At 42.7% G+C, this 17148-nt stretch overlaps 1 protein-coding gene across 1 annotated transcript in view; it reads right to left on the bottom strand.

Annotated features, from left to right (window-relative positions):
* STARD13 (StAR related lipid transfer domain containing 13) overlaps positions 1 to 17148 on the bottom strand; it is a 452811-nt gene that overhangs the window by 389531 nt on the left and 46132 nt on the right. Inside the window, exon 3 of the mRNA XM_040340418.1 lies at positions 583 to 717. Coding sequence (XP_040196352.1) covers positions 583 to 717 — 135 coding nt within the window. The remainder of the gene's footprint in view (positions 1 to 582; positions 718 to 17148) is intronic.

Below are 17148 nucleotides of genomic sequence, written 5' to 3'. Positions count from 1 at the left end.
ATTTGTCAGTTTTTTTTGCAGACCTGTATGGGCGCTCCGTGCTCCTCTATGGAGCCGCGGATGTCAGCGGTGACATGCTCGCTGACATCCGACCCGCTCCGATCCGCCAAAGTGTGACGGAGGAAAAACCTACTTTTCTATCTGTCTGGCGGATCGGATCGGGTGAACACGGACATACGGTCTGTGTTCATCCGATCCCCCCATAGGGGGGAGCAGAGAAAAGCCAGGGCGGTCCCTGCACAGTGTGTGGGGCCCGCCCTGTCATCCGCTGGCTCAGCAGGGATCAACGGAGCGATCCCCGCTGAGCAAGCGGAGGTTCACGGGGCGGATCATCACTGATCCACCCAGTGTGAAAGAGGCCTTACTGTGCTTTTCTGGGCAGTAATTGCCTTTACCCTCTTTTTATTGAGGTCTTTATTGCAGATGTTACTGATGTCAATTGTTTCTGAAGGCATGTTTACATCAGGAGTGTTCATACTCACTTTGTAACCTGCTATGGCTTTGTGCTATCTTTTGAAAATTAAAATTCTTTGTAAAAAATTAATAAAAAAATGAAAAAAAAAAAAAACACTTATACTGTACCTGATCTGCGAAAAGCTCAGGTGAGATACACATCTGATTAGCCCCTGTAGTGATGGCATCTTCAATGTCCACATTCAGCTGCTCTAGTTTCATCATGAGACACATCATGGATTTTGACCACTGTGACCTTTCTTCCTTTAAAAAATAAAAAAGGGAAATGATTTCTATGGTTACACTGGTATGGTGGTTGAGGTGGTAGCAGGCCCCAGGACTCCCCCTCATAAGACGGGATGCTAAGAGCAGTAACCAGAAGCAGCTGCTGTGCCAACAGGGACTACCAGTGTTCTAGGTGTACATGGACCTGAACCCTGCCTGCCTTCTGGCTGCCCCTAACATGGCCCTAGCTGGATCTATAGTGACCTTCACACCTGTTATTTTTAGGATTCCTCAAACTTCATGAGCAACAGGACACTGGGTGGAATCTGAGTGTAATAGCAAACACCACATATTTCCCTCTCACAGAATACACAACAACAACAACCGTATAGAATAAAAATGTTATGGTTAAGATTTATGGAAGACTTCAGTTTAAAAAAAAAAATGATAAGAGCTATTTTTGTTTTTATTAATATTATTATTAAAACTGTATTTTTCTTTTTAATATGTAGATAAGCACACTTCAAAAGCCTACAAGAAATTCAATGACAGCTGATTTTTTAGGCTATTCTGTACATGGCAATAAATAAGCTAAAAACGAATGCTAATGTGTCAGCAAAGTAAAACAAAAAAGCAGCAGCTTAAAGTGAGATACACAGAAAATAGATATAATAAGAGAAGCCGCACTAGAATAGCCCCAATTGATGCAAAAGGATCCTTGATTGAATATCACGACAATATATTTGCATATTTGTAAGTAGTAGGGTAAATCCGTTTCCCAATGGCACATCAAGAAGTGCACCACCACCATAAGAAAAACTTGCTCACCAGATAGCAAGCAAAATAGGCATATGGCTACAGCCCAGCCAAGGCCTTTACTTGTACACAAGATCTCAGGAATGATTATCACAGGATGCATGGCTGTAATGTCTCTCACACACTGGCACACTGTGAAGTCCGTGACTATCTCTTTCAGCAAAGGCTCCCAATTGACAGCGTCACTTATGACGAAACACGTCTAGGGGAGGGTATGTGTTGACGTCACCACGCTGTCATACTAGGAGGAAAAGAGCTTGTTGCTCTTGTTTTTATATGGGTTTTTAATACCTACTAAATGTAAGTGCATTACCTTTTTTTATTATTAAAACGTCAGACAATATTACACTATGGCTAGTCTTTCTTTTTGGGTCCTTTGCTGGCTATGCCATAGGAGACAGTATTCTTGCATGTGCAGATGTGGTGCCTTGCTGGGGCCTTTCCCTTTACGGTTGTCCTCCCACCAAGAATACAAAAAAGTACTGTTAATGGAAATAAGCCTCTTTTACATCCAAGAAGTATCTGGGGCCCAATGACTTTCACCATCTTTGCACCCACTTTGCCTCACAACCCACCACATATGGAAGGATGTCAGCTATCTTTGGTCTTAGAGGTCCTCATTAGACTGGAAGAGGCTAAAGCCTTTACTTCACTTACTTTGGAAATATCTCCTCACATTTCCTGTTGTGCCTTGAGACACAAAGTGAAGTAAAAGCTCCCCGGTGAAATGTAGCCACACATACCTTCTTATTTATCGGCATGTTTTAGAAACTTCGTAGCGTGGCCTGTCTCATTCACTCCAGAAAAAGAAACAGGTAACAGCCTGCAATGTATTTTGCTAAAACACATGCATATAATGGCTGTAGAATTTAATTGTTTGCTTCTCAACAAAATTAGACTTTCACTGTGATCCTATCGGGGGGATTTGCACTTTGCAAGTGCAGCTGTACTCATTTTGCCCAGAACTTAGTAAATGTAGTAATGCTCTGCTGATTTACGTCATCTAATCACGTGCACGCAAAAATTCATTTTTTTTCCCTTGCACCTGATTGGATATTCTTTACAAAGTGAAGCCTTTTCACTTTTACTAAACTCTGGGGAAAATGAATACAATGAATGCATGGTCATTTGCTTTTAGTATATCCACACCAATATTTCTTATCCCAACTGCAAAACTTTCACAAATTATATTATAATGCAATTCTGATCAATAAAAATAATCAATGAAAATAACATTCTACCTTTTCTCAAATGGAGTGTTGATGGCCTTTTTATTAGAAATGTCCAAATGTGACTGTAGCACTACCCACGGAGGAGCTGCTGCTTGTTTTGGGTGGCACATTTACCTTGTGGCTCTTCCTAATTCCTAGGGGTGAATGGTGCATATAGCAATAGTAAAAGAATGTCCGCAACAAGTGTCTTTGCTGTGCTCTTTATTACCCAGCCGGGTAAAAACAATGAACTGATGATGAAAGGGATAGAGTTTGCAGTAAGAATGAGAACAACAGATTCAGGCGTAGTATTTGGAACAGTCCTGTTCCCATATGTAACACTTTCTGTACCACTCCTGCCTGAGTGGGTTTAGTGTACCCGGACAGGTCCCTCTCACTGACCTGGCAGCCGGAGTATCACTCGAACACTTGTAGGATAAAGTCTCTGCCACAGACCCTCCTGAATGGACTTCAGGGAGATGCCTCTGCCACAGGCCCCCTCTGGTTGCAGTTACGGAGGTAATCCTCCTTAGGTGAATTACGCCTGGATCTCCTTCTTAATGTCGCCCAGGTACCGACTGACAGGTGATCAATCCTTCAGTGTCCAGCTACCTTGATCCCCCGTGGTTTGTCGAGACCCTTTTGGATCCCCAGCCTCTCATTGGCGCTCCTCAGATGGACTACCCACCGAACAGCAATACTGCTTGGGATCCTCAAAGGTGGGAACCCAGTCCCTCACTGGGTCCCCGTCGCTGCTCAGATGTTCCGGGCCAACATGGCCCCGGAACCAGGAACACGCCCCGGCCAGGTAGGCAATAACGCCGGGGCGCCGTGAAGTGGCCACCCTGAAGGTGGGTGCCACACTGGATGAAGAAGACCCAGAACCAATGGCGTCTGCCCCATAAATACCCTCCCCCAGCATGCACAGCAAGACCACATCCTCCTGATTGGCTGCTGGCAAAGAGCACCCAAACCTTGACTCCACTGCTGCCATCTACTGCACAGGGGTGGGAAGAGCACCCCAGCACAACAGAATGAGCCCACAGCACAGCCAAGCTGAGACAGAGACCCTGTTTTAATCATAACAATTTGGATCAGAGTTTAACTACACTCTGATCTCCCTTTAAATTTAAATAGCACCGGTACTTAAAGTAACCAGGCGCTACATGACATTGCTTTAGTAACTGTCCTGTGGACACATGCTTGGTGAGAACTAGGAAAGACATGCTATAGTACAATGATGAAAATAAGATGAAGCATGATCCCAAAGTTTACGGAAAACAGAAAAAACTTTTAAAAAGCTCCCTGCTGTTCTATTTGAAAAAATAAAGTTAGATTCCCAATAAAATGCAAAGGCAAAGGACGGAAACACACGATAGGCAGAAGAAAAGGCAAAAATAAATATATTGTCTATTTTATTGTGTTTGTATTTAAACTGTACATTCCCCTAAACTTGCTTAAAGGTAAAATTACAATAATAATTTCTAGGAATAAATTCAAGTCAATACTGTGTCAGCATTCTAGTGCACCTAAGGTTGCCAAAGGGCAAAAAAAAAAAAATACTTTGAATTTCTCCATTAAAATGCCTATTGCTTACAATCATAGTATTCAGTGAACAGGCTTCAATAGCAGCATGTCTGTCTGGTTTTTATGCCTGTAAGCCTTAAACGTGACAAGCCCAATCACTGCCAACACATCTTGACCTAAAATTCTGGAATGAGAAAAGAATCAAAAGTAATCTCAATAAGAACTTCTGTTGAACAAGGTCAGAAAGTTAGTTGTTCACTGAAACCATGAAAAAATGTAATTAGGCTGCTAGGAGCAAGCCACCAACACATAAGGGTTATGAGAAACCTTCGAAGAGTTTGCCTCCGTCAGCTAAAACAACCCCCAGTATGAAAGAGACATTGTTTTCTTCCAATTCCATTCATGTGTATTCCACTCAGCAGATTTTTTATTTATATTTCATGTTTGTCTGTATTCATTTTACTGTGAGTTCTGTGGGAAGTTTCATGTGTTATTGAATAATATGGTAAAATAATCTTCTTGTCACAAATGATGAATTATGGATGTGGGATGATGGCTGAAATTGAGCACAATCTTTAAAGAAACCCAACAGAAAATAATTATTTTTTTTCAGTGCTAAAGTTGCATCATTATTGGTATGTAGGTGCCCAGAGCTGCCTACCCGTGGGTCCTTATATCTTATGTAGTGCTCCAGCAGTCAAAAGCCCAGGAGATATGATATTCAAATTATGATTTTAGCAACCAGAGCTGTTCTTAGTCCAATTTCATCCCACCGTCTTTACCTTCTTTGTTGGCTCAAGGGTATAAGGGGTGGGTTTAGAGATTCTCTTGATCTGACCCTATCCTACTGTCCATGCCTTCTTGTTGGTTCATAAGTATAAGGGTGGCCTCATAGGCCACTACTGTGACAGAGGGGCAAGACCTACAGCCCTCTGAGTTCCTATTCGAACAATAGATTACGTGGACTTTAGGGCTAATGGAGTACACATAGCTATCTACTTAGCATTAACGTGCTTTTAACACTTTAAAGTGGCCACAGGGCAATAGAGGGATGGGAACCTTTGGCCTGTACCTGTTTATGGTGAAATTAATTTTTTTTGCAGGCTAAAGAAAGTGTATCACTAGAATTGTGGCCTGGTGCAACTGTAATTGTTGGGCATCATGAAAGATGGATATTCATTAGGGAAATGGTTTATTGTGACACACTTTTTCACATCCTCCTGTATCAGCTTTCTATGCAGTTAGTGCTGGAAGACTTCCCTCTGCCAGACACAGTGATGCGGGTCTGAATGGGTAGCTACAAAATGACCAACTAGCATGTGTCACTGTGGGTCCTGCTCTGATTAATGGCTGAATGGTCACACCCCTCTGGGCAACCAGCCCAACATATCTTATTACTACTGGTGGGTACAATTTACCTACCAATAACCTGCGAATCCTGAGAAATAACAGATTCCCAGTGTAGCCAAAGATCGGACAATACTACAAGTTCCAGGAGACCAGAGAACTACAGCAGAAAAAGAAAGGGAAGGAAGCCTGAGGCTTGGGGGATTAGAGGGGTGATTACTAGATAGGAAGAGAGAGACTCTGCTGCCACATCTACCCAGCGGTCACAGCTGTGAGAGATTGCCACTGTCAGGTCCTGAGTCACTGCTGGCATCATCAGTTCCATAGGACAGGGATATGCAATTAGCGGACCTCCAGCTGTTGCAAAACTACAAGTCCCATCATGCTTCTGCCTCTGGGTGTCATGCTTGTGGCTGTCAGGGTCTTGCTATGCCTCATAGGATTTGTAGTTCTGCAACAGCTGGAGGTCTGCTAATTGCATATCCCCGCCATAGGAGATCATCATCGGCGTGTCCTGAGTAGCAGCTGATGTCATTGGTTCCACTCAGGGCCTGGGAAGTGGCATAATTATAGATCATTTGGCCGTAAGAGGTTGCTGGCCACAAATTCCTGCCCACTTCTTAAACGGACAGTGTCATCTATTTTTAGGATACAGTTTGGGTACTTACTCCTGGTATTGTGGGTTCCACTCGAATCTGAATGCCCCAATGCCAAAACCTTGGGCCACAACAATTAGCAATACACTGGCCACTGGGAGGAGTTTGGAAAGACTGAAAGACCTTTAGTTCCCAATACCACCCCCTTAGTTAGGATCTTCCATGGTTTTAGGGTTATGGGGCAGAGACATGTGGTCCTTCAGTTATTTATGGTGTTCTGACAATTTATGAACTGTTAGGCCTCGTACAGACTACCGGATCTATCCGCTGGGATTGATCCGCGGATCAGTTCCAGCAGATAGATCCGGTCGTGTGTATGTCCGAGCGGACATTTCCCGGCGGATAAAAATCCAGCTGACAGATTCCCAGCGGATAAAAATTTCTTAGCATGCTAAGAAATCTATCCGCTGGAATCCAGTCCAGCGGACTGATCCGGTCGTCTGTACAGACTCAACGGATCAGTCCGTCTGCTCCCCTCCCTCGCATGCATCGTAATGATTCGTCGCATGCGTGGAAGTATTTACCTTCCAGCGTCGCGCACGTCGCCGCGGCACGTCACCGCGGATGTATTCCGCGCGGATTTCGATCTGATGGTGTGTACAGCCATCAGATCAAAATCCGCCAGAGGATTTATCCGCTGGAAACGGTCCGGCGGACCGTTTCCAGCGGATATCCTCTCGTGTGTACGGGGCCTCAGGGTTTGCTGTTATGTATTATTTTGCCCATTGGGAATAGTTTCTCAAATAAATCCTTCTCTTCAAACCTTGCTGCGTCAGAGAGTGTGGCATTGCTGAGAATGTCATTGGCATCCAGAATCAGGAAACCAAAACATCAGTGGCTCCTAGTGCCTTATTAAAAATATAGCTCTGCACAAGATAAAGCTCTGCAAGAGAGAATCAAGCCATTTTATTAATATTTTAATTATTATTCAGGTAGAGTGGACAAAGGTTAGAATCTTCCCAAAGTGGTGTCTACATTTGAAGATGTTCCCATAATCATTTGTTTGAGTGACCACTGTAATATTTGGGATTTACCATCACTTCTTGTCCTAGTTACACTGGTCACCAAGACAAATTAAAAAAGGTGAATCTCCCCAATTAAGATAGCAGTAAAAAAAGAGAGAGGTTCTAATTATGCCCTACTCTATAAATAATTGAAATAATAAAAAAAAAATTTGGGCTACAAATACACTGTAGGTTAGAAATATAAAAGCAAAAGTAACTAATGTGTTACCATCACCACCAGCAGAATAGGTAAGGCCAATTAAAGACACAGCAGGAGTTTGTAGAACAATGACAGAATGTTCAACACATGATTTTCCTGGACTTCCCCCACAACTTAAACATGATGACTACTGCTGCCAAAAATCCTGCTGTCCCTTCTGCTTTTAGATGCTATCCTCATTTAGTAGGTTGTTATTTTAATGTTTTCATGTACAGGTTTTGTGTTTTTTATCGAAAGTATAGTACATTTTCAGAGAGGATATCATTTGGATTGCTGTGTCCCACCAGCAGAAATTAGTAGCAGCTACCAATCTCTCTAGTTATTTTCTCTGGCAGTTTGTAGCTGACTACAGTGCTTATTAATCTCAATATGGTGGTGTGCCACAATCAGCAACTGCACTGGATAAAGCTGGCCATACATGTATCGGGCTGATCGGAAATAAATCGAGGTGGATGCTGGAATCTTCCCCGTTGTGTCATTGTACAGTGCCGCAGTCAATTGGTTGTAGCATTGATCAAAGAAAAATTTCCAACAAGCCCTGCTGAACCAGCCGAATTTCGATCCATATATAGTCAGCTAAATATGAGCCACCACTGAGGCTCGCCATTCTGTAAGTAGCTACAATTACTTTAAAAAATCAGTGGCATAAAGAATTAGCTATATGGCAAGGTTCACATGGTGGCACTCTCTGAAAAGTGATCCATGGAGAAGGAGGAAGCTTGGTACACACGGGCCGAATATCGGCCGGTTCAACAGAAACCGGCCAACATTTGGCCCATGTGTACAGTAGCCTGTCTGACAGATATATGTTTAAATGTCACTTGTGCAAAGATGTCATCTGGACGACGAAACACGCAGGGGCGGGCAAATCAGTCACGTACTATGTTACTTCCTCCTACTGTAGTTGAACGCATGCTGGCTCCACGGAGCAGCGGCGGCTTAGGCATTGTAACAAGTTGGCAGATCGTTCCCGGTGTCGGGACACAGCACTATACTATGTGAGTGGACACCTTTACTTTTGTGTGTGCTTTTAATAAATGTTATCACGCTATGTCGATCCTGTGATCTTTTCTTTACTATGAATTGGACCCATTGAGGAGGGCTCCTTATTTCCGGATGGAAAAACATTTACTTAGAAGCTTTGTAGACATATCTTGGCATAAGCCCAGAGGGTCCACACCTGCGGATGAGTGCCCACCCTGGTGGGGGCACGCACTTTGTTTTGCAGTAGTTAATTGCATGCATACGCAGCACTTTCGTTTGGAATTCTTTGGATGAAAATACATTCACAATTTTCACTGGGAGTATACTTGATTTCAAGTTTATGAACCGGTATAAATTTTTTTCAATATTTTCAAGTTTTTACACCAATTTAATGTATCTATATGCACTTATAATTATTTGGCACAAGATTGGTTGTTTTTTATTAGCACTTTAATGTTGTTATTCACATACGATGCATTGATATAAGGTAGCACAGCATCTATTAGCCTGTCTGACAGAAAACGGCCTGACGTCCAACTTCAGTCGAGAGGGCATGCTGGAAAAACAGCTTCAGATTGGCATCCGATCAGCGCTGGCTGCCAATGGCTGCCATCGCTGACCGGTGTGTTCTGGCAGGAAGGAGGGCATTCCCCTATCAGAACACAATAGCTTGTCGGGGAGATCGCTGTATTAACATTGCATAGTTAGTACAGTGAGGTCCTTCCAAGCGCCTCGTTTTTTTTCGTTCAGCCTGCTGGGTTGGGAAAAAAAACTGCCTGTGTGTACCAGGCTTTAGCATTCAGTATTGTCAGTACTGCCCATTTTTTACCACATGTTGAACTGCAGCACAGACCGCTGACTGCAGTTCAAAAAAAGGGGGGAAATTCTGTACATGCTACAAAATACTCCCACTGGTATAATTATTGCATTATTATTTTCAAAAGTGGAGCCACTCTCCCAAATGTTAATGTGATAGTATCCCTTCAAATCTGTTTCCATAGTAATTTTCAAACTCGGCATATCATATCAAACCATATATAACATTAACAAAACAAACAATGCATCTGTCCATAAAGTGTCCTTTGGTATGAATTTGCTTGCATATGCTCAATCTTTCATAAAAAACCGACTGCTTCCTTAATTAGTGTTCGCCACTATGTGCTCCAATCATTCACATGCTTTAGTGATAAAATTAATCCCCTCATCCGATGTGCCCTCACCTTGGGAATAAGACCAACCAATGGTCTATATGCGCTTTTGTCCCACTCTGAGCATCCATTTATGCTTTTTCACTGTTTAGCTGACAATCCTGAGATTAGAATCCTCCTTCTCTTAAACTTATCTCCATACGCCCAAATCATAAAGAGAGAAAGCTGGACATAGGGCTTTATCTTTAAAAAAAAAACTGGTTTATTAAACACTAAGGGCCAGATTCTCGTAGGTGCGCACATCTTTGTGCGGGCGTAACGTAACGTAACCTATTTACGTTACGCCTCCGCAACTTAGACGGGCAAGTGCTGTATTCTCAAAGCACTTGCTCCGTAAGTTGCGGCGGCGTAGCGTAAATCGGCCGGCGTAAGCCCGCCTAATTCAAATGTGGGACAGGGGGGCGTGTTTTATGTTAATCTTCTGTGACCCGACATGATTGATGTTTTTCACGAACGGCGCATGCGCCGTCCGTGGAAATGTCCCAGTGTGCATTGCTCCTAATACGCCGCAAGGACGTATTGGATTCTGACGTGGACGTAAATTACGTCCAGCCCCATTCACGGACGAGTTACGTAAACAACGCAAAATTTTCAAATCTCGTCGCGGGAACGACGGCCATACTTAACATTGGTACGCAGCACTTACGCCACCATATAGCAGGGGTAACTATACGCCGGGAAAAGCCTAACGTAAACGGCGTAAATGCACTGCGTCGGCCGGGCGTACGTTCGTGAATTCACGTATCTTGCTGATTTACATATTTCGACGCGTAAATCAGCATACACGCCCCTAGCGGTCAGCGTAAAAATGCAGTTACGATCCGACGGCGTAAGAGACGTACGCCTGTCGGATCTAAGGGAAATCTATGCGTAACTGATTCTAAGAATCAGGCGCATAGATACGACGGAGTGACTCAGAGATACGACGGTGTATCTGGAGATACGCTGTCGTATCTCTTTTGAGAATCTGGCCTTAGTTGTAAAAACATTCACATTTTCCGGGTGCTTAGAGTGCACCAAACTGTAAAAAGCATTCATTCCTCACAGTGCGGGTAGAAGACAATCAGTATTTCCACAGTTTGCTCACAACGCGCGCCTCAGCGTGACAACAAATTGGCCCCTCCCCAATGCGTTACGCTACAGGGTCACGTGGCTTCCTCAGGGGGGATCATTTATTTTTTACTTTTTATTGTTAATTATTGCAGCGTTTAACTTGAAATATTGTTTTATTTCATTATGACTTTTTTTTATATAATTGCACATCTATGGGTTCATGCACATGGCTGTAAAAACAAAACAAACCCCCTACCTAAAAAAAAACGCTCTTTTTCTATCATTACAGCGTTTCCTTTTTCTTCTCCTAACCCAAAGAAAAATCATGACTCTATGGCCCCGTACACACGACCGAGTTTCTCGGCTGAATTCAGCCAGAAACTCGGTCGGAGCTGAATTCTGCCGAGAAACCCGGCCGTGTGTACACTTTCGGCCGAGGAAGCCGACGAGGACCTCGGCGAGGAAATAGAGAACATGTTCTCTATTTCCTCGTTGTTCAATGGGAAATTTCAGCTCGCCGAGGTCCTCGGCGGCTTCACAAGGAACTCGACGGACAAAACGATGTGTTTTGCCCGTCGAGTTCCTCGGACGTGTGTACGGGGCCTGAGGCTGTCACTTAAACAACCTACTATAAAGGGTGGCACCTATCTCTTGCAGCGTCCTTTGCAGCCACCCTTAAATGCGGATGCTAGAGTTGTACCTCTCTACACTGGGCTAGATTCAGGTAGCTATTACGGCGGCATATCTCCAGATACGCCACCGTAATTTCAAATCTGCGCCGGCGTATCTTTACGCCGATTCTCAAAGGCAGATACACTCAAAAAATAGGCTTCCTCCGCCGACGTAACTTGAATGTGGCGGCGTATAATTGTGTGCAATATTACGTTGGCCGCTAGGGGCGCTTCCGTTATTTTCGGCGTATAATATGCAAATTACCTAGATACGCCGATTCACAAACGTACGTACGGCCGGCGCAATTTATTTACGTTGTTTACGTTAGGCTTTTTCGGCGTAAGCTTGTTCCTGCTATTAGGAGGCGCAGCCAATGTTAAGTATGGACGTCGTTCCCGCTTCGAAATTTGAATTTTTTACGTCATTTGCGTAAGTCGTTCGCGAATAGGGCTGGACGTAATTTACGTTCACGTCGAAACCAATACGTCGTTGCGGCGTACTTGGGAGCAATGCACACTGGGATATGTACACGGACGTCAATCACGTCAGGTCATCATAGATTTACATAAAACACGCCCCCCTTCCACATTTGAATTACGCGCACTTACGCCGGCCCCATTTACGCTACGCCGCCGCAACTTCTGGAGCAAGTGCTTTGTGAATACTGCACTTGCTTCTGTAAGTTACGGCGGCGTAGCGTAAATACGATATGCTGCGCCGCCGTAAGAACAAGCGCAGGTACGTGAATCTAGCCCACTATGTGTATCAATAGAAGCACATATTCATGTAGCCTAGAAAGGCATTCCCCTGTTCCTCCCTCCTCCTTCCCCCCTCTTCTCCAAACTAACAGATTGGCTCCAGATTGCTCTGTCCACTAATAACTCTTTCCTGTGAAGACCGGGAGTTTAGGGAAGCAGCACCGAGAGAGCAAGACCCAGCAGTATTTAAAGATGTAAACTGCTAGGGTAAGAATTTTAACAAATAGTTTACTGGAATGTTTATTTTATTGTGCTTAGTTTGTTAAGCTAAAATACACATATATAGTTAGCACTTTTGAGTAAAACTCTGTGTTAACCACTTAAGGACCCCTTCACGCCGATATACGTCGGCAGAAGGGCACGGCTGGGCACAAGCACGTACATGTACGTCGCCTTTAAGAGCCCAGCCGGTGGAGCTTTTGCGACCTGGTCCTGTGCTTCGTGACCGTTCCCGCAGGACCCGATCACCACCGGTTTCCCTTGATCGGGTCACAGAGCTGAAGAACGGGGAGAGGTAAGTGTAAACAAACCTTTCCCCATTCTTCCTAGTTTGACTGCCACTGATCGTGTGCTCCCTGTCATAGGGAACGACGATCAGTGATGTCACACGCCAATCCACGCCCCCACACAGTAGTAATCACTCCTTAGGAAACACTTAACCCCTTCAGCGCCCCTACAGGTTAACCCCTTCACTGCCAGTGTCATTTTCACAGTAATCAGTGCATTTTTATAGCACTTTTCGCTGTAAAAATGACAATGGCCCCAAAATAGTGTCAAAAGTGTCCGATGTGTCCGCTATAATGTCGCAGTCACGATAAAAATCACTGATTGCCACTATTACTATTAAAAAAAAATATATATTAATAAAAATACCATAAAACTATACCCTATTTTGTAGACGCTATAACTTTTGCGCAAACCAATCAATAAACGCTTATTACCAAAAATATGTAGAAGAATACATGTCAGCCTAAACTGAGGGAAAAAAATTGTTTTATATATTTTTGGGGGATATTTATTATAGCAAAAAGTAAAAAATATTGCTTTTTTTTCAAAATTTCGCTCTATTTTTGTTTATAGCGCAAAAAATTGAAACCGCAGAGGTGATCAAATACCACCAAAATAAATCTCTATTTGTGGGAAAAAAGGACGTCAATTTTGTTTGGGAGCCACGTCGCACGACCGCGCAATTGTCAGTTAAAGCGACGCAGTGCCAAATCGCAAAAAGGGGCCTGGTCCTTTAGCTACAAAATGGTTCCGGGGCTTAAGTGGTTAAAAGAGACCGTGTGTGTAACTGATGTTTTTCTAGATTTCGGCCACCTTAGCAACAAAAGACCTACAAACAATTGAGAATGTGCATATCCTCAGAATATACTTCCATAGAAAAATCGTTTTTTGGCTGTCATCATAGCAATAAAACATTCTTAACTAATAACATCAGCTAGACAGGGGAGTCCTTCCATAGAGGGAAGAGGGAAAATAGCTATGTAGATTTATTCTCATTTTCCAGCAGTAATATCATGCACTCCAATGTGATTTATATAAGTGATGAATCCTGTAGCCATTATGAACTCAAAGAAAATATTGGAATTGAGCCAGTTCTTTGTCTCTCACCTTTCAGCACCTAACTTTTCACTTTCTAATATCCCCATTAATAGTAAAATCAGAGCTTATATCTTATGATTTACTGAAAATGTGAAAAAGTGAAAATGTCAACTTCCTACTGAAAGAGCAGACCATTTACTTCAAGCGTGGATATTTATTCTGATCACACAGTTTTCAAGCAATAGCAACCACTTTCAATTGCAAAAACAATTTCATGGATCAAGGCAAGCTATCACCAAGGCTTAAGATCATTTCAGAGCACACTACATACATGCTTGTGCTTCATTGCATTTATCCATTTGGCTGTTTAGAAATCTGGCAGAAAGTAGTTGAAATGGGCAGAAACTTGTGTATGTGGTCAAGCAAGAGGTTTCAGATTTTTTGGCACCGAAATGTGCAGGATTGTATGTCAGTGCCAGAATTCCTGTTATTAATATCTTACAAATATTTTTTGCAGGCCATGGCATGTTTAGAATGATCGCATTATCAGTAATGGTATCACAGGGCTGGCTCATTAAGGCATTACAAAAGCAATAAATATCTGACATATGTTTTAACCCTTCTTCCCTTTATCCAACCCAAAAAAATAAGATTATAAATATAATAAAGCGCTGACAATTTATGCAGCGGTTTGTGTACTGTGATTTGACATCAGTTCATACGTTTAAGGAGCCTAAAATCGAAGGCAGGCCATATCAGTAAGCGGTCGATAAAAAAATAAATAAAAAAATAGTGTATTCTCCCATCCATATGTAGGGATATGCTGTCCTCTACTGTCTGTATTTGTAAATACCTGGGCTGCTGATATATTAAGTATGCACTTCCTGTCTCTGGGCTGCTGATATATTTAGTATGCACTTCCTGTCTCTGGGCTGTTGGGGTAAAAACCCCAGAAGGAAACTAAAGACTGGTGACAGAATTTTATCTCTCTACTTCTAAAGTCACACCCCACTCCACCCAAAATAGTGCCCTATTACAGAAATTCATAAAAACCTAAAACTGAAAAAAGAATGTGAATAAACTTAAAAAATGTTCTCAAACAAATGATACTGCTGCTAAAAAAAAAAACCCACACATAAACTACAACAATGATTTCAGTAATCACTCAATTCCAATGCAGCACTGTGAATATAAATAAATGTGAGTATACTCACACATATTATTTACCAAGTAAAGTCATAAAAAGTAATGATATGATGTCAGTCAACCCCCAAGTGAACTAATGACAATAGTACCTAGTGAAGTGCAAATCAATCATAACAATTGAAATACTTCAGCCCCGAAAGGATTTACCCCCTTCCTGACCAGGCCATTTTTTGCGATACGGCACTGCGTCGCTTTAACAGACAATTGTGCGGTCGTGCAACGTTTTACCCAAACAAAATTTATGTCCATTTCCCCCCACAAATAGATCTTTTTTTTGTGGTATTTGATCACCTCTGCGGTTTTTATTTTTTTGCCCTATAAACAAAAAAAGAGCGACAATTTTGAAAAAAACACAATATTTTCTACTTTTTGCTATAACAAATATCCTCTAAAAAACAAATCCTCATCATCCCTCTGTGCCTGGCATCCCACCACCCCACCGCCTGTCACCATCACCTCTGACCTCATTATCCCCATGTGCCTGGCATCCCACAGCCTGTCACCATCATCTCCATCCTCATCATCCACCTGTGCCTGGCATCCCACCGCCTGTCACCATCATCTCCATCCTCATCATCCCCCTGTGCCTGGCATCCCACCACCCCACCCCCTGTAATCTTCATCTCCATCCTCATCATCCCCCTGTGCCTGGCAACTCACCACCTGTAACCCTCATTTCCATTTTCATCATATACCCCCTGTGCCTGGCATCCTACCACCCCCACCCACTGTTATCATTATTCCCATCATCCCCCTGAACCCCACCTCTTTCACAACAACCACCGAAATAAAACAAAAAAGAAACTTGATAGTGTAATATCATAAGAACTAGTGTTTCGATAGAAAAGAGATACATTCACAATGAGAAATACATAATCAGCATTAAAGCAGAACTATGCGCACCTTGGTTCCAGAGATGCGGCATCCTGAAGCTCGAGAGGCTGGCTTCTGGGTATTGGTTGCTCCTTGCTGTTATTGGCCAGGCCTATATGACATATACATCTCACTATACGGGGACGGACAGGCAGTTTTCTTTTGCATTACAAATCCTGCCTGTTTGCCCTTTTTTCGCTTTTACATTAAGCTCCACTGGAAGACATAGCCGCCACTAGGCAGAGAACCTGAAAGCTCTACAAGCACCACTCCCAGGTGGAGCAACTCAACAAACAGATAGGAACACTGCTAACCCGCACAATTTTAGATTTTTCAGGAATTTACCAAAACATATTCAAGATATAGTTACATAATGGATATGGGCTGAAAGTGTACACTCTCAGATTTTATTTGAGGGTATGTACATCCAAATCGGAGGAAAGGTTTAGGAATTACAATTCTTAAGAATAGCCACCCCCCTTTTTCAAGAGACCAAAAGTAATTGGACAATTAAATCAAATCTGTTTTCATGGCCAGGTGTGGGCTACTCCTTCATTATGTCTTCATCAATTAAGTAGGTAAAAGGTCTGGAGTTGATTCTAAGTGTGGTATTTGCATTTGGAATCTATTGCTGTGAACCTACATCATACGTTCAAAGCAGCTGTCCATGCAAGTGAAACAGGCCATTGTAAGGCTTAAAAAATAAACAAATCCTTTAGAGAGATAGCAGCAACATTAGGAGTGGCCAAATCAGTTTAGTACATTCTGTGGAAAGAATGCACAGGTGAGCTCAGCAACATAAAAAGGCCTGGACGTCCACAGTGGTGGATCCACTCTGTGGTGAAGATAAACCCATTCACAACATCCAGAGTGAAGGACACTCTCCAGGAGGTGGCCATATCATTGTCAAAGTCTACAATCAAGAGAAGACTTCACAAGAGCAAATACAGAGAGTTCACCATTCATAAGCTTGAAGAATAGGAAAGCCAGATTAGACTTTGCCAAAAAACATTTAAAAAAGACAGACCATTTCCGGAAAAGCATTCTTTGGACAGATAAAACTAAGATTAATCTGTACCAGAATGATGCGAAGAACAAAGTGTGGAGAAGGCTTGGAAAAGCTCATGATCCAAGGCACACAAAGTCATCTGTAAAACATGTTGGAGGCAGTGTGATGGCATGGCCATGCATGGCTTCCAGTGGCACTGGGTCATTGGTGTTTATTGATGATGTGACAGAAGAAAGAAGCAGCCAGATGAATTCTGCAATATTTAGAGATATACCGTCAGCAAGAGCTGCAACAACCTAAAAATCACTAATAAAACAATTAATATCAAGTACAATATTAAGATATTTTGGAGTAAGGGTATCCAAACTATAGATCCACTGC

Source organism: Rana temporaria, chromosome 2, assembly GCF_905171775.1.
Source record: "Rana temporaria chromosome 2, aRanTem1.1, whole genome shotgun sequence".
Taxonomy (NCBI): domain Eukaryota; kingdom Metazoa; phylum Chordata; class Amphibia; order Anura; family Ranidae; genus Rana; species Rana temporaria.
Note: the sequence above shows the minus strand (reverse complement) of the source record. Positions and strands in the feature narration are given on the sequence as shown.